The sequence below is a fragment of the Podarcis cretensis genome, assembly GCF_951804945.1.
Source record: "Podarcis cretensis genome assembly, chromosome: 15".
In the NCBI taxonomy this organism is placed as follows: Eukaryota; Metazoa; Chordata; class Lepidosauria; order Squamata; family Lacertidae; genus Podarcis; species Podarcis cretensis.
Window position 1 is genome coordinate 16,402,827 of NC_137185.1, and position 20,257 is coordinate 16,423,083.

Consider the following 20,257-nt stretch of genomic DNA (forward strand, 5'->3'; position numbering starts at 1 on the left):
ATTCAGGACCAGGGAGTCCACCATACCCACCCGCCCCCTGTCCCCCAAGAACAGTACTTCTGTCTTGTCAGAATTCAACCTCAAACTGTTAGCCGCCATCCATCCTCCAACCGCCTTCTTGTGCAGAGGTTTGAAACACAGCTCAATCAGAAAACTTTTTAAAAGGACAAATTATATGTTGCTGAAGCCCACAAAAAGCAATGACGATTCCCAACCTTCTTCTGGCCCCTTGATTCCATGAACTCATTTCCAGTGCCCCTCCTGTATAAAAAACATTATTCAGAATAGCAGTTTGCAGCAGATAATAACACAATAAAATGCAAAAAAGTTAACAATTAAGTGCACGTTTATTCAAAACCCAAATAAAACTATGTTGTTTATTTAAGTAAACAATGATGATGAACTTGAACCCTTTGCAGATTATAGCCGTTGTAAGTAAATAAATTAAATGGAATAGATTTAATTTCACAGGCAAACTCAGGGAAGGGGGGGGGGCAGAAGGAGACACAAGCAGTGCCTGCAGGCTACAGTTTGCCCCTGCAACTCACAGAGTTTTCCAATTCTCTGAAATCACAGAACATTTATTAATTCTGGGAGGTGGAGGAGGAGAGAGTGAAAGGAAGGGAGGAGGTCTGTGGGCACAACCTTGTTTCTGCTGCCATCTGGTGTCCAGGTTGTGAAGGAGGGCCCTGTGTTCCAAACATAGGAAGACTCTGAGATTGCCAATTGAGGATGGAAGCACAAGTCTGTGTCTTACTTAGCTACCTAGTCAAACCCAAGGGTGGGCTTGGAAGCAGCCACTCATTACCTCCCCTGGCAGGACGCAAATTTTAAAGACCTCATTTTTAAAATTTCATTTGAGTGACATCTCCCCGCCCTTGCCTTGTCAAGTCCAGACCTGGCGCTAGGCTCAATGGACCCCTGGCAAAATGCCATGGGTAGGTCTCCCTGCCATCAACCCACTTGGGCCCCCTCCCATCAGGCTGCCACTTCCCACCTCCCCCTGCAGTGATGGCCACCAGCTAAGGTGGCTTCAAAATGGGATTAGACAAATCCATGTGGGAGAGGGCTATTGATGGCTACTAGTCACTAGTCAGCTGGAGGCAGCAATGTTTCTGAATGCCAGCTGCTGGAAACTACAGGAGGGGAGAGCGCTCTTGTGCCTGAGACCTGCTTATGGGCTTCCCAATGGGGCACCTGGTTGGCCCCTGTGAGAACAGCATGATCCAGCAGCTGGGCTTTCCTTTTGTTCTTACAGAACTCCCTGCCACTGGAGGCAGCAATGGCTATGCACTTGGATGACTTTGAAATAACCTTCGAGTTTATGAAGTGGATGGGAAATGGAAACATCTCTCTTCATTGCACTCGTGTGATAACGATGAAGGCGAGCCAAACAGTGATCTTTGGTGTGTATATAGTTTATCATTTTCATATGGAATATACCATGTTCTGGTTTTGCTTCTCTACTTCCTTTTGATTTTTGTTGCCATGTTGGAAACTGCCCCCCCTCATGACTCCACTTCTCACATGCAACCCTGAGGAATGAGAGGCTGGAGGGGATTTTGGGTGGATGAGATTGCAGAAAGAAGGGCAGACGGGGCTCTGCTTAACATTTTGTTCTGAGAAAGATGCTCCAGCCGCCCTATAGATTTAAATCAGCACCATCCCATTTAAAATGGTCATCACTTCCTCCCAAACACCCTGGGAACTATAGTTTGTTAAGAGTGATGAGAGTTGTCAGGAGATTCCCCTTATTCCCTTCCCATAACTACAGTTCCCAGAGTTCCCTGGGAAAGGGGATTGATTGTGAAACCGCTCTGAGAATTGTAGCTCTGGGAGAGGAGTAGGGGGTATCCTAAGAACTCTCAACATACTAAACAAATTAAACTTCTCATGAGTCTTTGGGAGAAGTCATGGCTGTTTAAAGTGCTATGATACTGATTTAAATCTATAGTGTGGATAGAGCCTTGTATAACAAGGGAGGGAGCTGTGGGTGTGTTTCTTCCACCAGGGGGAGCAGCAGCCTCATGAATGAACTGCCTAAGGTTGCTCATCTTCTGTCAGACCCTGGAGTGTGTGGTTGGGGTCAGGAAGGGGGTGATGGTTAGACCCACACAGCACCTTCTTTCAAATACTGGGCACCCTGCAAAGCCACCAGCTATCTTTATTTGCCCAGAAGCCAATCTTTGTCAACAGCCTGTGCTCATAAGTACTTAAGAAACTCCCTTGTTTTTGCGCTTCATATATTTTCAGGATATAAACTGCAATTTACAACCATACAGCTCCCAATAAAGAAAGGAGAACATATTAATGATGACTAGCCATTGATAACGTTATCCTTCCTGTACTGGTCCTCCTATCAGCTTTGAAGCAGCAACAAAACTGCTGGCACGTTTTGCAAAGCTAAGCAGGGTCCGGTATGGTTTCAAATTGGATGTGTTTTGGATTGTGCATTGAGATTCCTGCATTGTAGGCGGTTGGACTAGATGATGATGATTTATTGAATTTATATACTGCCCTATACCCACAGGTCTCAGGGCGGTTTACAGAATAAAATCAAAATATAAAACCACAAAATCCATAATCCCTTGGGTTCTCTTCCAACTCTATGATTCTGTCAGTCCCCCCTACAAGTGGCAGGGCATGAAACCCCAATAATCACTTATTATTCCACCATCTCTAGTTGGGCCTTTCCCTTTGGACATTCAGAATCGGAGATTCTGGCTCCAAAGTAATTCACATCCTCGTCACTGTATTAATCAGCTGTTGGGGGAAACTCTTTTTCAAAACTGATATCTGAAGCTCTGGTCCTGGCCAGCCGCACAAGGTGAGATGGAGAAACACACCCAGCAGGACTTGAACCAAGGACTTGAAGACACCAAGCTGGATCCCTGAGCCTGGTGAACTGGAACATGCCAAAAATATGAACTGGATTCCCAATGGTTCCCAAACTTCTTTGGGCCACTGCCCCCTTGATTCCATGAAGTCATCCCTGGTGCCCCCCACCCTACCCTATGGTGATTGGCATCTGTCTGTCTCAGGAGAGAATGGAGGAGTGTGCCTTTGGGCATTAGGTCAAGCTGTTGGAAGATTGCAGCACCTGCTGTGGCTGTAGAACCTGATATGGGAGAGACATTGTGGTTTTTTCCTGGGGTTACTCAATGGTACACAGTACCTTTCCCCCCAAATGTTAAAAGCGTGGCACTTACTATAACAACTTTGTGGTGAGTACCAACACCGTTTTCTCTATTAATAATTTAAAAAAGCACTTGAGAGACATGTTTTGTTGCAGCTGGGGCAGATGAAGGCATCCAGTTTTGCTGCTGCAGATGCACCATGGTGTTTCTTCTTTATAAAAAGCATTATTTAGAACCAAGGTTTGCATGACCCAATAAGGAAGATAATAATACCATAAAATTCAAGTAGATAACAATTAATTGCACATTTATTTTAATTGGATGAACTTGACCCACTGATACCAGCCTTGCAAAGTCTGATATTCATGTCCACATTCAGCCTCTGCCACCCCTTGCCTCCTAGCGCTGCCCTCCCCAGGAGAAGGTACCATCCACTTTGGGAACCACTGTGCTAAACAAAACCTCCCTCTGGCTTACTACTCACTGAAACTGACCTACTGAAAAAAATCTCCCCTTCCCTTAACCTGTTCTTGAAGCCTGGACGCTGTCCCTGTAATGCTGTGTCAGACCGCAAATGTTCTCTTAAAAAAAAGAAAAAGAAAAGGAGAGAGGATGCACACGCCATTTCCTAGGAAGGAAGTAGCATCTCTTTCAAGAGACGCAAATCACCCGTTCCTTCTCCAAATGATTCATGTTGCCCTCACCTCTTGCGAAGCTGAGGTGGCTCTGGGGGTAATGGGGGAAAGTTGAGGAGGGCAGCATGGGACTGACTGAGGAAGTGTTGTGGCAACCCAGAGGTGGAGACAAGGGCAGGAGTTAACACCAAGCCAGCTCTTTCCTTTGTGGCAAAGTGGATCGGCCAGAGCTGCTTCCATAGGGACATCAAATACAAACATAAGAAGAGCTGTGTCACTGGATCAGGCCAACAGCTGTTCTAGATCAGCATCCTGACCTCACGGTGGCTGACCACGATGCCCATTGTGGGAAACCCACAGACAGGATTCCAGAACAAGAGCCCTCTCCCCTCCTGTGGTTTCCAGCAACTCGTATTCAGAAACATTGCTGGCTCCAACCATGGAGGCAGAGCAGAGGCATCATGGCCAGTAGCCACCAATAGCCCTCTCCTCCATGAATCTGGCCAATTGCCTTTTAAAGTCAACAAGGTTGGTGGCTGTCGCCTCCTCCTGTGGGATAGTTTAACTAGACAAAAGAACTGTTGTAAGTTGGAGAGGGGGTTTAGTCTGTATCATGCCTGAGTCCCTTCTAATTCCAGGGATCCTTGGTCCAGCAGGGGTTAACATCTAATTGAGGATCCCATTGTTGAACTAGTCTGGCAAGTTTCTTTGTGAGAGAATGGCCATAGTTGCCAACTGAGCCCTGCCATTAGTGAATAATAATAATAATAATAATAATAATAATAATAATAATAATAATAATTTATTATTTCTACCCCACCCATCTGGCTGGGTTTCCCTCTGGGCAGCTTACAACAAAAGATTAAAAATACATTAAAACATCTGAAGAATGTGTGCATGCACACGAAAGCTCATACCAATAACAAACTTAGTTGGTCTCTAACAGCCACGAAATTAAAAGACACCTGCTTCTTGGGAGAAAAGCAATGACAAACCTAGACAGCATCTTAAAAAGCAGAGACATCACCTTGCCAACAAAGGTCCGTATAGTTAAAGCTATGGTTTTCCCAGTAGTGATGTATGGAAGTGAGAGCTGGACCATAAAGAAGGCTGATCGCCGAAGAATTGATGCTTTTGAATTATGGTGCTGGAGGAGACTCTTGAGAGTCCCATGGGCTGCAAGAAGATCAAACCTCTCCATTCTGAAGGAAATCAGCCTTGAGTGCTCACTGGAAGGACAGATCCTGAAGCTGATGAGAAGAGAAGACTCCCTGGAAAAGACCCTGATGCTGGGAAAGATGGAGGGCACAAGGAGAAGGGGGTGACAGAGGACAAGATGGTTGGATAGTGTTTTTGAGGTTACCAGCATGAGTTTGACCAAACTGCAGGAGGCAGCGGAAGACAGGAGTGCCTGGCATGCTCTGGTCCAGGGGGTCATGAAGAGTCGGACATGACTAAATGACTAAACAACAACAAGGTGCTACTGGAAGGAATTTTTAAAAGTTTTTATTTCATTAAAACATCAGTCATTAAAAACTTCCCTAAACAGGGCTGCCTTCAGGGCTTCCAAAAGTAGTGACGGTGCTCTCTGGGCAAATGGCTGCCCTCTCTGCCTCACCAGGCTGGTAGTGAGAGGGGCAAAAGCCAGAGCATGTGAAAGATAAGAGCAGGCAGCAGGCAGCAGCTAGAGAGACAGAGCCATGCTTGATTGCTGCTGGAATCCAAGGCTATGACTATGGGAGAAGCAAAACCATTTTGGGTGATGATGCTGTGAGCCCCTCCATCTTAGGCTCAGGTCATACCCTCCAACATTTCTCTGATGAAAATAGGGATGTCCTATTCCATAATAATAATAATAATAATAATAATAATAATAATAATAATTGTATTATTTATACCCCAGCCATCTTACTGGGTTGCCCACTCTGGGCTGCTTCCAACATGTATAAAAACATAACAAACTGTTAAACATTAAAAAGAGCTGCCTTCAGATGTCTTCTAAAGGTTGTATAGTTACATATCTCCTTGGCTTGGAGTGGTGGTGTTGTTGCATAACTCCACACCCACCAACATTTCTCTGATTAAAATAGGGACACCCTAAGGAAAAGCGGGACATTCTGGGTTCAAATCAGAAACTGGGATGGCTTCTATAAACCTGGGACTGTCCCTGGAAAATAGGGACACTTGAATGGTCTGTCAGGTGTGTAAATATGTGTAAATAAACCATAGATCATAAAGACACCACAGTCTCCAGTGTTGGACTACAATTCCCATCAGCCCCAGCAAGCATGGTCAACAGAGGGGATGAAGGGAGCTGTAGTTCAACAGCATCCAGAGGGCATTCTGTTGGCTACCCCTCTTCAAAATGCCTAGGTCAGCCTTTCTCAACCTGTGGGTCCCCAGGTGTTGTTGGACTACAACTCCCATCATCCCTGAGCTCTGGCCTTGCTAGCTAGGGGCCTAGGTGCTATCCAATCACTTTGTGAGAAACAAGCCTGCTTCCATCTTTCAGTGTTTTCATTAAATGAGTAACATCATGGCTGTGGTTGACAGTTTGGGGGAGCAGTGCTACTTGTTGTAGGGATAAAAAGGTAGAGTGACGAAGCCATCTAGAAGTAGCAGCTACAAAAGTTTTTGCTCCTTCCAGCTCAGATCTAATTTCATGCAAAAACCTGAAATATCTGGTGCCTTTCAATTGGAGTGTGCTGAGGATGGGCTTCCAGATGGTGGAGCTTCTCTCCTTGAGGCAGCCTGAGCCACAAATGCTAAGGGCCACCCCCACCAGCCCTGCTCTACACCTCTGCCTTTGTCCAGGATAAATGGGCCAGGAGCCTACACTCTCGTGTGGTTATGAATGAGAGGTACTCTGCACGTGCTCACCATCACTCCCTTTATTCATATTGCCTCACTTTTTGCAGGTCTGATTTCCTGGCATTCAAAGCAGCTTGAGCCCTGTGGAGAAGAAGAGGGAGGGGCATTGCTTCTATGGTGGGGAGAGACGATGGATGAGATCCATGACCCATATAGAACTGGGATTAGCACAGACCCTTCTGTTATTCTTTATGATGAATCTGCAAAAGAAGAGATGATATCTGCTTAGGGCCAACTCTATCATATACCTGGAAAAAGGTCATTCTCTGCCTTGGGGTTGGCCTAGTTTGGGGCTGGGGTAGTGCTGAAGGCTTATATTGACAGTCACCCTCTAGGAACCAGGAGATCAGGGTTCAAATCACTGCAGGCGGTTCTCCCGCACAGGGTGCCAAGCTGAAGGGTGCAAAATTGAGTAGATCCATACTTGAGAAGATCCATTTGGGGGCGCCAAATTCTGAAGCTCCTCCTGGTCTCTTCTTAAGAGGTGATGTTTCCAGAATGACTTTAGAAAAGTTTCCACTCCATCCAAATCAAGAGAGATAGTGAGGGGTTGATGCCCAAGATACGGAGGCAGGATGTGGACATATCAAGAGAGGCCATCACCTGTGGCATATTTTGATAGATAAGGGGGTTGATAAGAGCCCTTTCGTGTGACACGTCCATTTCTGTGTAAACAGCCTGGGTGCTTCCACGGTCTCAGGGGAGGGTTGAGGCCTTGTGAGCACAAATGTAAAGCAGCTGGAACAAGGCCCAGGGAAGGATCAGGCCATTTTAGGGTGAAGGATGGGTAGCAACTGGGCTGTGGGTGCAATGGAGGGTGCCATGACTTAAGGACTCCTTTTCTTGGATGGGTTCTGGGAGCACCCAAGAGTACTCAATGTGCCAAATCACTTGTTGGAAGTGATTCAAATCACCTGTTGGAAGAGGGCCACCCAACTTCCATTAGAGACAGACTGGGGAGGAATTGGCTCTGTGTGCCTGAATCTCATTCATTTATCCTCCCTGAAACACAAGATGTGAACTGAAATGCTGCTCTCATTTGGAAGTACCTTTCTTCTGAATTTGTGGTGTTGTTTTCCAGCTCCAAAGTGTGCAGAAATAAATAAATACATCTAACACTAAGAATAACGTACCCTCCCTTTTTCCTTTTTTTTACACACACAGTTACGTTTGATGTTATATTACATATTTATAATCCAATTTTTTCCATCCTTACTTGCACAAATATAATCTGAACTAACATTCAGAGGAGGGTTGACGAATGTTAAATGTAGAGATGAAAACTTCAAATAAAGAAACCGTAACCACCCCCGTCTTTTGAACTGAATGAAGTCTTATCTCAAGTACAAACTTTACAGTCCTTGCAGTTGGTTTGTTCCACAGTTTGTGCTCTCATCTCTTCTAGCATGTGCCTGTACTTTAGTCCAATTAAGCTCTAATTAAAAGGAGAACCTCTGCTTCTTAATGGAGGCGTTGGAGGGTTTTTGGCAGATGAAGTGCTGAACCCCAGGAAAGTGCAGGGAACCCTGGAGTCTCTCACTGCTCAGAAATTGGGGTGCATGTCACAATATAAAATTATATTGGGGGAAATTCCTTGCCCAAAATGGATATACCGGCATTTGGCAAAATTGTGTACAAATGTGGATACACCAGGGGAAATATATGTGGAGATTCATGTTTGTTTTTGCACAGGCTTTTAAAAGAAAAATTGATGCAGAAATGTGGAAAATGGAACTTCCAAGTTGGAAAGAATAAGAAACTCAGAGAAACCCAATGAGCCGCTTTTTCTTGCCTCCTCCCCTCTCCCCAATTAAGCTACAGAACGAAGCTGAACCCTTGAGAGCGGGATGGGGGATGACAACGAACCAGAATGAACCAGTCTGAGGCCCAGAAGGATTCCATTTTTGCCCTGAGATTTATTCACATGAAAGGTCTTTGTGGTGACGCTTTACAGAAAAAACCGTTAGACTATCTCACTTCCCTTGTGGAAAACAATAATACAAAAACATGCAACTGCTTAAAATATGCTGACATACGTAATCTGAATAAAATACATTAAAGTGCAACTGTCACATGGGTGGGTGTGGGTGGCTGTGCATGTTCTGCACACAGCAAGGCTTTCGGGCGCTTGGTTTCCTCATTCCTTGCTGGGTGTTGTCGATGTTTGGGAGAGACTTTGGATACGTTCCTGGGTCCATGCGGCACTGGGGTCTGCACACTGCCGCCTATTTGCTTTTGTGGTAAATCTGCAAAGAGAGAAATGCCTGTTTAATGCCCAGCCAGCCAGAGCGTCAGAAGCTGACACATACTGAGTCAGACCAATTGGTTCATCTAGCTCTGCACTGTCTACACTGACTGGCAGCAGTGGCTCTCTGAAGTTTCGGGAAGGACTATATCCCAGCCCCACCTGGGACTGTACCTGGGACCATCTATAGGCAAACAGGTGCTCTGTCCCAGAGCTACATGGAGAAAGGCATCCCGGCTTTGGCCTGGGGGTGGGAAAGAGGAGGGCACCCCTGGCATTCACCCTCCAGAGCCTCTCCCTCCCCTGGGAAGCTGTTGACTCGCTCTCCCACCTGCACCTCCTCAGAGTTGGGGTCAGGGGCTGAGGCTTCCCTAAGGCCACCAGGTCACTTCCAGGATGGAGAGGTGATTCCCTGAAGCCCCCTGATCTGGTATGGAATTGCAAAGGGGCTTTGGCTTCTGCAACTATTGCTAATAGTTTGTAGTTTGGCTGATGACCCATGAATTATTTTCCAAGTTTTTCATACTTACATGACAGCTGGCAGGGAGCACTTGCTGCTTGCATAGTCATAGGACGCCAGGAGTCTGAGTTGTATGGGTCTCATAACGTATTTCTTACAGCAGTAGCCTGAGTCTGTGGGAGAGAAGAGCGGAAGGGAGTGAACAAATGACTTCTGCTTCCTGCAGTCTTGATTTGACTCCACAGGGGACTGGACCTGAGACCTTCTGCATTCAAGGCAGTTGCTCTGCCATTGAGCTTCTTCCCCCAAAGTAAGATTCTAGTCCCAAGGATTCTGAATCAAGGACTGTTATTAAATATAGGAAGCTACTTTATACCAAGTCAGACCACTGGTCCATCTAAGCCAATATTGTCTACACAGACTGGCAGCAGCAGCTCTTCAGGATTTCATGCAGGGGATGTTACCAGCCTAACCTAGAGACACGGCAGGGGATTGAACAGGAGACCTGCATTCACAGCAGATGCTCTGGCACTGAGTTACTGTCCTTTCCCTAAAACTATCCACAGTCATGAGTGCTGAAATCTTAGAGGGCTAATTTCATAGGCACATAAGAAGCTACCTTTCAGCAAGTCAACCCATCTAGTTTACTATGGTCTGCTATGACTGGCAGTGGCTCGGTGTGGTGTCAGATGTGGGGCATTCCCAGCCCTACCTGGAGATGCTGGGGAGTGAACCTGGGACTCTCTCTCTGGCCAACAGAGGTGCCCTGGGGAGGGTTGCAGTGGGGCCCTGCTCTCCTCCCAAGCAAACCCTTTGGGAGGGGACCATCCCTCCTTCACTGTGCTCCCCCTAAAGAATATAAGAGGAGCCATACTATCCTCCATGAATTGAACTAAAGCTCTTCTAAAGTCCTCCAAGTTGGTGGCCATCATTGGCTCCAGTGGGAAGGATTTTTAAAAGAACATCTGAAGCGCCTTGCTGCATCAGGCCAGTAGCCCATCTATTCCAGCATCCTCTTCTCACAATTGCCAACCAGATGCTCCCAATGGGAAGCCCACAAACAGTACCTGAGCACACTCCCTTCCCGTGGGTTCCATCAACTTGTCTTCAGAAGTGTTGCTGTCTCCAAGCACGGAGGCAGAGCGTCGCCACCATGGCTTGTGGCCATCGATAGCGCTCTCCTCCTTAGTCCAGTTCCTGGGGCAGCATTGCAAAAATCTCATTACAAAAAATAAGAAGAAAACTGTAGACACTTCACAAATAATCACCAAACTTCAAGGGTTTGACCGATTTCCTTGGTTCCAATGGTAATGACTCCTGTGGACGATGGGAATCTAGAGCCCACCCTGCTTCCATAATCCCTTGAGCATAAGGCCACGTACTCCTTGCCTCTCCATAAGGTGTGAACTTAGGCTCACAATAGGAGGCAGGAGGCGATCAAAGGCAGCACATAACCCAGACAGAAATCCATTGGGATGGTGGCTGAATCCTGATACTTTCAAAGGAGAAGCTCAGGAAAGCCTTGTAGCTCGGGGGATGTGCAAATACTTTTATTGTTCTTTGGAGAAGTGGATAATTAATATTAAAAACCCGGTTATTGACCAGGGTGAGTGATGGGCTCATGTTTCTACATCCAAAACTCTCCTACTTTGTGTCATATCTGTGATGTATCGATGAAGCAGTTGAAAAATGTATTATGGGAAATGGGGAGAGGTCTTAAAAGTTCACGCAACCCCATGCTCGGGGTTCCTACTCTTTATGTGCTTGAACCTTGTTGCAACAAATAAAGATCAGGTCCACTGACTGCTGATTTGCTTCTTTAACTTGGCTGGAGACTCCTTCTTTTGCTGACCAGAGAGACTCGCAAGGAGTGGCACCCCAATGAGCTGGGGAGTGGAGCAAATCCACACCCCAGGATGTTTTCCTTATCAACAGGGATCCATGTTCATTTGAGTTCATTTGAGGTAGCCCACTTTCTCCATCCCTCCACTGGGAGGACTCTTCATTCCTTCCCACTTTCTCCTTCCTGATTCTTCACCTGTTACCGATCTGCAAGAGGACCTGTCTTCTTATCCCATGATTCTCTGGGCTTTCTCAGAAGCCTTTGTGGAGGGGCTATGAAAGGCTTTATGAATGACTTAATAGATACTGTCCAGTGGACGCCCCTGCCCACATTCTCCAAAGTATTGTTTAGAGTGGGCTTGTCTGGAATTGAGGCTGAGAGAGAGGCAGAGGCCTGGCTGGCTCTTGGTGGGAATCCAAAGAGATGGTGGAGCAGAGGCGGATTTAGGGGAATGCAACTGGTTTGGTCACACTGGGTGCAGAGCAGAGGGTGCCGTAACTATGATGTAGAATGGAAGGTGAGAGGTGGGGTGGGGAGCTGAAAATTTGGTGTTGCACAGAGGACTGCTGAAATTTGAGACCCCAAGGTTCGCCACTGGGTGCGGGGAGAAGGCGGATGTGATCCTGGACCCATTGTGCATTGGGGTCCGCATAGATGTCCCCATCATTCTTGATGATGACGCGACAAAAAGGGGAACTGGAGCAGATTTTCCTCCCTTGCCATTTACTTGAATCAAGGCTAAATCCCAGATAAGGCCTGGCTGGCTCTTGGTGGGAATCCAAAGAGATGGTGGAGCAGAGGTGGATTTAGGGGAATGCAACTGGTTTGGTCACACTGGGTGCAGAGAAGAGGGTGCCGTAACTATAATGTAGAATGGAAGGTGAGAGGTGGGTTGGGGTGCTGAATTTTTGGTGTTGTACAGAGGACTGCTGAAATTTGAGACCCCATCATTTTTGATGATGACTCTACAAAAAGGGGAAGTGGAGCGGGTCTTCCTCCCTTGCCATCCCCTTGAATCAAGGCTTAATCCCAGATATGGCCAACTAACCAGCTTAGCCAAGGGAGGCAGCAGGGGCAGCCTTGGGAATCGTGACCACCTTGTTCCCTGCTGGCTGAGGTTGCACAAATGCCTGTCATCTCCCTCCCCTTCTGAAGCTGTTCTCATACTGCCTGGATCTGCTTCACCCCCTCCCCCCTGGAGAGAAGAAGGACTCGCAAAAGACAGAGAGGAACTCAAACCGCATCTTTATTTTCAGAAGCCAACAACAGAACTGCAGACTGGCCCATCTGCATACATACTCCGATAAGCAACACTTAACAACAACACAAGCAGAAATCAGTGTGCTTAAACAAGTCAACTCAAAAGGAAACATTTGCTGTGGGGATTCTCAAAGCAGATACCCAAGGTGAGATTTAAATCATGCTTTGGGAATTTCTTTAAAAGCCCCGGCAAAATGGATTCATCCTGCACCCGCACACTGGAAATCAACATTTTGCAAAGCAGCTTGGAAACAGATGCTTGCTTGCTTGAACAGAACCTGCCAAACAGTGTTGATTGACTTAGGTATGAAAAGGGCACATGGCAACTTCAGGAGCCATTTTCTGGGAGACCTTTTCCCACAAGGCAGGCCGGCTGCTCCTAGATCGCTGCCTTGATAACCACAGAGTCCCTTGAATGAAGAACTCTGGGCTTCAGTCATGAAGGGGCCAGAATATGAGCGGGGAGAAAGGGAGGGAGAGAGGGAAGAGGTTCAGTGAGGAGGCGAGGCGGTTGCTGTGGTTCCCAGTGCCTTTTCCCAATGTGGACTACATGCTGGGGATAGGCACAGCTGTGGGTCTTGAGCTGGGGGAATGCTTAATGCTGTCAATGTATTCCATAAGATACTTGGCCCACTGGGCATTTGGGTCAGCACAGCCTAATTCTCCATTCTTCAATACAAACCTGTTAGGGAAAGAAACAGACATTTACCATGTGTCACTGAATGTGCCCTTTTTATTTTCCACTAGCTGAGGACCCCACTTCTCTTGGGTCTGGAGAAAAGGCAGGCAGCCCACCTTCCATGTCAAAAGGCACCAGGTTCATCTTTCCCATGGACCTTGTGCCCTCAGCAGGGTATAGAGATGGAAAAGAAATGGCTTCTGACTGCAGTCTTAATGTGATCCCATCAAATCCATGCTTTGCAAACAAATAGGCCCACTGGGGTGCTGGCTCTGTGGGGCCGAGCTGTCTTTGCCCTGTTAATATCTGTTGGCAGGGGGCAGAGGAAGAGGCTGAGCACGGGACTGAGCGTGGCACGGATTCAGTGGCTGGCTCCTTCTGAGCACAAGAGAGGAGGAACTGCCAGCCATTGAAACTGCACCATGCTGGGTTCTGGGTTCAGCCTTCTCCCGATGATGCAATGTCACACGTCAAGCACATGATGTCCCAAGTGCGCAACAGGCTCCCTCACTTTTGGAAGTAACTTGGTGCCTCTGTTGCCCACCAAAACACAGCTCGCCTTCAAAACCCACCCTTCTCTGCATTTTGGAGTCCAAAACTGCAACTTGTTGGTGGGGGCGAGGACAGTTTGCTTGCAAAAATGCATAGATTAGGAGCAAAATGCACAATAATGTCTAACAGATTTTTATGCAGTGTAATTTTTTTTTTGCAAGCTTCTGCTGAAATACTGAACTGAATTTAAGACTGGAAAATAGTCACAGCCAATCTCTGTTCCCGGGTGACAATTTCTCCATTTTTCTTTGATCTACTCTTATGATTTTCTCAATCTGTCCCCCAAGTGCTTAAGCTGCACTTCATGTTCTACCCTTTGAAACATGTTATCCAGCTGGCCTCTTGGTTTTTGCCCTGATGCAGAAACTTACACTACAGAAAACAGACGACAGTCTCCGCTGGTGTAGAAATAATCCTTCACGATGTTTCTTGGGATTATTTTCTTGGAATATTTTTCACAGCAGGGAGATGAGAGATCCAGCCCAACTGTAAAAAGTGGTATAAGTAAGTACTGTTGTTAATTGACTATTTTTATTAGCAATTGTTGTTTTAAATTTTTCACATCAAACATCCAAAAATACACATCCTTTTCTCTGCGTGGAGGCCCTTGCATTTACAAGCAAGCATGGAGGAACTCTGAATGTGGTCCCCAGGGCTTTTAATCTAGCCCTCAAGATTCCCCCCAGGGCAGCCAAATCCCCCCCTTCACCAAGACCACTCTGTGCCCCCTCCCAGCTGCTCAAGTGGCAGAACCTGTCTGGAACGAGCACTTTCATTTCTGGGTAGAGAGAACCTGTGTGTGCGTATGTGTATGTACATGCAAGTGTGTTTAGAAACCTCTGAATTTTGCATGACTAGGATGTAGTCAAGTCCTGATTGTGCCTCCACACCCCTTGCCCAAAAATTAAACAAACACACAATGCTTTAAAAATACAAGGAAACCCCCCCACCATGCCCCCCAAGGAAAACCAGCTTTTCATTATCTGCAACACCTTTCCCCTCCAAATGAAAACCAATATTTCCAACTGATAGATAAAAAATGATTGAGGAGAGGGAGACAAGGAAGACTTACCAGGAGAATTGTTTTTTTCCATTTTGTGTATAAAACAGAGAGAACAATTAAACAAACACACAACGCTTCAAAAATACAAGGGGGAAAAACCCCCGCCATGGAATATTTGCTTCCAGCTGCATGCATTCCCCCTGAAACGAAAACCAGCTTTTCGTTATCTGCAACACCTTTCCCCTCTAGATTTAAACCCATGATTCCAATGGATAGATAAAAAAATGATTGTTTCATTTGAGCCAGGGCACATCAGAACATATTTTCAATGGATGGCTCAATCCAGCAAGTGTGAAGTAACAACCTCTGATCATGTGCAGAGTACCTCACACCAGGGATCAATCACAATCAGCCTCTTGCATCTGAGATTAGGGAAAATATCTTCCAGGTTTGGGGGAAAGAGGTAAGATGGTGTGGATTTCAGATTTCTTCTGTAGGTATGGATTTGCAAGTTGCTTGACAATCTGCTTGAGAGAGCTGTGCCACTGTAGTCCTCATGGGATAACCTCTGCTGCCTTTTGGATTAGGCACAAAAGCAACCACCCACATGACCCTGGTACCACTTGGCTTGCTTGACTATTGTGGACACCCTGAAAGGAGGACTTACCAAGACCAGCACTGGGAATAGACTTATCATGGATCCCAAACTCCTCATCATATTCACCTGAAAGGGAGAAAGGAATGGAGAGTATTGGCTTGTCTGCAGAGCCAAAAGGAAGCCCCCTCTGTCTCCATCCACCAGAAGACGGAAGGTTCTCCATGCTGTGCTTTAAATAAATGACTATGTCCTTTCCAAATATTATACTTATCTATGGTCCCACACCCTAATTTTTAACTGGTTTCATCTGATCTTATCGGGCTTCATTTTATATTGTTAAGTGGCTGTAAGATTTTTTTTTTGTATAAGGCGACTAAGAAATGTAAGAAAACAACAACAACAATGGTAAAGGACCCCTGGATGGTTAAGTTGAGTCAAAGGCGACTATGGGGTTGCGGCACTCATCCTGCTTTCAGGCTGAGGAAGCCTGCATTTGTCCACAGACAGCTTTCTGAGTCATGTGGTCGGCATGACTAAACCACTTTTGGCATAACGGGACACCGTGACGAGTGCCAGAGTGCACGGAAACGCCGTTTACCTTCCCGCTGCAGCAGTACTTATTTATCTATAGTGGTACTTTGGGTTACAAACTCTGCTAACCCGGAATTAGTACCTCAGGTTGAGAACTTTTCCCCAGGATGAGAACGGAAATCATGCGCCGGCGACATGCTGGCAGCGGGAGGCCCCATGAGTGAAAGTGCGCCTCATGTTAAGAACAGTTTCGGGTTAAGAACAGACCTCCAGAATGAATTAAGTTCGTAACCCAAGGTACCACTGTACTTGCACTGGAGTGCTTTCGAGCCGCTAGGTTGGCAGGAGCTGGGACAGAGCAATGGGAGCTCACCCTGTTGTGGGGATTCGAACCACCGACCTTCCGATCAGCAAGCCCAAGAGACTCAGTGGTTTAGACCACAGTGCCACCTGTATTATTATTATTATTATTATTATTATTATTATTATTATTGGTTATTACATTGTTGTTGTGAAAATCAGACAAAAGTGTGTATAAATCTCCTAACTAAAAAAACAACCACATATGAGAAGGGCAGACTCACGTGCGCTAGCAGCAGCCAGAGCCAGAAGGAGAAAGGGGAGGGCAACCAGAGACAGCTTCATGGCAGGTGGAGATGGAGAGATGGTCTGGGGTCTTTCCTTCCTTGGATGCCTTGACGCTCAGTACCCTGAAGCTCCCCTGGTCTCTTCTTATAGGTGATTCTAGCCACAAAACAATTGCGATTACAACATCTGGAGAGGATGTCACAGGACAGATAGCTCCAGAAAAGTTCCCCCACCCCTGAAAGCGATAGAGATAGCAAGAGGCTGATGTCCAAGATACAGAGGCAGGATGCAAACATGTCTGAGGCCCATCATCTGTGGCATCTTTCGATTGATAAGATGGAAAGAGGACTCATTGCCCTTTCAGACTCCTTCCTTGGCCGCTGACGCTCCTCCTGGTCTCTTGTCTATAGGAGATGTTTGTAGACAGTTTCCGCTCCACCCAAAAGCAAGGGAGATAGTGAGTGGTTGACGCCCAAGATACCAAGGCAGGATGTGGATGTATCACGAGACCTATCGTTCATGGCATCTTTTGATTGATAAGGAGGGGGGCGATAAGAGGCCTTTACTGGGCCAAGCCCATTTCTAGGTAAACAGCTCAGATGCTTCCAAAGCATCAGGGGAGGGCTGAGGCTCTGTGAGGGCTAACATAGGACAGTTGGAACAAGGTCCAGAGAAGGATCAGGCCATGTTAGGGACATGGAAGTGTGGCAACCTGGCTACACACAAGGGAGAGTGACATGAGCCCAGGGGCTGGGTTTTTTTTGGGAGCTTTCTAATAGTACTCCATGTCCAATGTGGAGATACCCAACCGTCACTGCTTTCAGAGAGACTCCAGGCAGGCTCCTGTCTTCTAGAGCCACCAAAGGCCCACCTGCACCTCCAATTTAGTCACTTTGTTTTCCACGCCTGGCTTTGCACTCTCCCTGCTGAAGTGGAACTGATCCTATGAGGTCCCCACCAGCTGAGGAAATACCTGAGTGCATGCCATGACCCCCATCACTTTTCTCTGAAGGATTAGAGTAGCACCCAATTGTGAACTGGCTCTGGTGGTAAGCACCTGTATACCTTCCAACATTTATGCAATGAAAATAGGGGTGTACTAAATAATAATAATAATAATAATAATAATAATAATAATAATATTTATACCCCGCCAATCTGACTGGGTTGCCCCAGCCACTCTAGGTGGCTTCCAACATATATAAAACACAATAAACATTAAAAACTTCCAAATACTGGGCTGCCTTCAGAAGTCTTCTAAAGGTTGTGTAGTTATCTCCTGGGCTCTGGGGTCACATAACTCCATACCCTCCAACATTTCACCAATGAAAATAGGGATGTCCTAAGGAAAAGCAGGACATTCTGGGATTAAATCAGAAACTGGGATGGCTTCTGTACATCCAGGACTGCCCTGGGAAATAGGGACACTTGGAGGGTCTGCACCTGGAATCCCTAGAGACTGGGGGTGTCAGAAGTGGGATTTGGGTTTCCAGGAGGAGGACCTGTGAGCGAGGTGCGGCTGGGCCAAGATGGTGGGAGAAGCAGCAGCCCTCTTTGAGCAGTTCAAGTTGATGCTCCAGCAGCAAATCCAGCAACAGGTAGACCGGCAGAACTGGCAGCTGGAGAAAGTGGAGTGGCAGTGAGGCCAGCTGCCTGACAAACTGGGGCAACTGCAGAACCAGAAGTTTGATAAAATGAAGCAGCTTCAAGCAGAGTGGACAAGAAGCCTCCTTGGAGAGAATACTGAACTGGCCGTGTGGTGGTGATCCCATTCCATGCTGCAGGACCTGAAGAGGAACTCTATACATGTCCAAGGGAGTGGTGGAACTTTCTTAGTGGTTCACAGTTCAGGACTCAGCCGGTCTGCCTGGGGTCAAGGGACTTTGCTCAGTATTTTCTGGTTCGCTAACAGCAGCAGCTCCTGGGCAAGCCAGACTTGGCCCAGATGAGACCCTTGTTTGGGCTGTTGCAATGTGGTCCATGTGAGACTACCTTTGAAGGGGCTGCAGAAACATCAGCTGGTCCAGGATGTAGCTGGGAGGGTTTGGTTAGGTGTTTCTCCTTTGGAATATGCAAAAACCTGCTCTTTAGCTCTAAATCAGGGCAAATGTCAATCTGGAGAAAACCCAAATTGTCATTTGTGTGGGGTATCCAGAAAGAGCAGCTGAGTCCAACATTTCTGTTTACTAGAATGTGCACACAGCAGAATGTGGATCCAATACGGAGGACTTCCTGTCAGTGCTGTTGGAGCCACTTCCCCTTGGGTGTGGCCAGGGAGAGATGGGTGCAATTTATATAAAAAGGCTGGTCATGTCCCCATCTCTCTCTTTCACTCCCTTCCGTCTTGCTCGCTTGCCATTGCCATGTCTTCTACTTCTGCATCTCTACAGAGACGTAGCAACTTGTTGAGTCTGAGGTCAAAAGACTCAGACTCCATCATCCATATATATTGTTTTAAGGGTGATAAAAGGGCTAAATACCAGGAAAATCCAGTCTGCACCAAGGCATCCTGGAATGCTTCATCAAAAAGACTGTAACCAGCTCAATCAACAGCTTCTTAATTTTGACGCCAAAGGGGTGTACTTTGCTACACTCACAAACAAGTGTCAGGAAGGGTAATATCTACTGTAGCTAATATATCCTATCCCAGATTCTATACCCATCCCTACAATTTGCATCAGTTGAAGACTAAATAGCAGGTTTCTCCAGGGAAAAGCAGCAGGACAAGAAGATGTATGGATAAGACCAGAGAGGACCAAATGCCCCTTTTCGCTTCGCAGTCAGTGTTTTGTTTTGTTTTGTTTTGTTGGGCTTTTCCTCCACCTTTTCCCATCTAGCTGCTGGATAGGAGAGCAATGTGAGCTGGGCTGGAAGCAGGCTGGAAGCTGAAGGTCACAGAGATAGGTAGCTTTGTGCTGGATCTGAAGCTGTGACTGATGGAGAAGCAAGATCTGTTGGGGTGCTGATGCTGTGAGCCCCCCACATCGTATACTCAGTTTGTATCTATGTGTAAATAAAACCATATGCCCCAAAGATACCACAGTCTCTGCTGACCCTCATTCCAAGGAATCTAAAACTGGGGAAGTTCCTGGGACCCCTGGAGTCTCTCTCTCCTTGGAGAATGATGTGGCTTGGAACAGTTTCAACCTCCCTGAACAATTCCACATCAACAGCAAATTTGGCCACCTCAGTGCTCTCCTGTCAATCCAGATTGTTTATGAATGAGTTAAAAAGCACAATACCAGTCTCCATGGGTTGAGATTCATGCAGAGAACCAAGCCTGGTTTGACACCAACTAAAGATGTATTTTGGAATCATGCAGGAGATGGTTTGGCGCAGGATTGCCAAAGACATGGGTCTGTCTTGTGTCTGCGGCCTCCGGAATGCAGAGGGGACGTAATGAAACTTCAGGAGATTGCAGGAGGGAAAGCAGTTTGCAATCTTCTGATAAGGAGGACCAGATGCCCAAGATACCGAGGCAGGATATGGGCACATCTAAACATGCAGGCAATCTGTGGCATCTTCTTTGTCGATAAGAGACCATTTGTGCCAAGACTGCTGCAGCTCCATGCTTTGAAGAAAAGCACCCACTGTGGGAACAGCCTGCTAGGCTAGATGGACCATTTGCCTGATCCAGGAGGCTTTTCTTATGTCCTTCTTAAGAGCAGGCTTATCTAGAGTCACCAAGGTCCCAGGGAGATTTCTGTTTCACCCAACTCTGTGAAGGGGTCATGTTTGGACATGGCAGGGGGTGCCAGTGAGAGTGCCATTATTATCTCAGAAATCTTCTGGAGGATCACAACAGTACCCAATAACAGACCGAGCCCAAGGGAAAAACCTCTCCATGAACAATGG

The 20,257-nt window shown here is 46.7% G+C and overlaps 1 protein-coding gene and 1 long non-coding RNA gene across 2 annotated transcripts; one reads left to right on the forward strand and one right to left on the reverse strand.

Annotated features, from left to right (window-relative positions):
- Positions 1 to 3,519: 3,519 nt before the first annotated feature.
- LOC307203677 lies at positions 3,520 to 12,541 on the forward strand. The gene is made up of 3 exons (XR_013833326.1): positions 3,520 to 4,300; positions 9,509 to 9,627; positions 12,451 to 12,541. It is a non-coding gene; the product is annotated as an uncharacterized lncRNA (long non-coding RNA).
- A 364-nt stretch (positions 12,542 to 12,905) lies between these two features.
- LOC307204049 (C-C motif chemokine 5-like) lies at positions 12,906 to 16,556 on the reverse strand. The gene is made up of 4 exons (XM_079955321.1): positions 16,399 to 16,556; positions 15,353 to 15,409; positions 14,054 to 14,168; positions 12,906 to 13,133 (listed from the first exon to the last, which is right to left on the reverse strand). Exons 1-4 carry the CDS (start codon positions 16,457 to 16,459, stop codon positions 12,998 to 13,000), a joined length of 369 nt encoding a protein of 122 aa, XP_079811447.1. The 5' UTR covers positions 16,460 to 16,556; the 3' UTR covers positions 12,906 to 12,997.
- Between the last annotated feature and the right edge of the window lie 3,701 nt (positions 16,557 to 20,257).

What these genes read in the sequence shown, in the direction of transcription:
- LOC307204049 (XM_079955321.1), bottom strand. Translation starts at nt 16,459, where the DNA reads ATGAAGCTGTCTCTGGTTGCCCTCCCCTTTCTCCTTCTGGCTCTGGCT. An exon ending in TCTGGCTGCTGCTAGCGCAC is followed by an intron (nt 15,410 to 16,398) that starts GTGAGTCTGCCC and finishes TCTCCCTTTCAG; the next exon opens with GTGAATATGATGAGGAGTTT. An exon ending in TATTCCCAGTGCTGGTCTTG is followed by an intron (nt 14,169 to 15,352) that starts GTAAGTCCTCCT and finishes CACTTTTTACAG; the next exon opens with TTGGGCTGGATCTCTCATCT.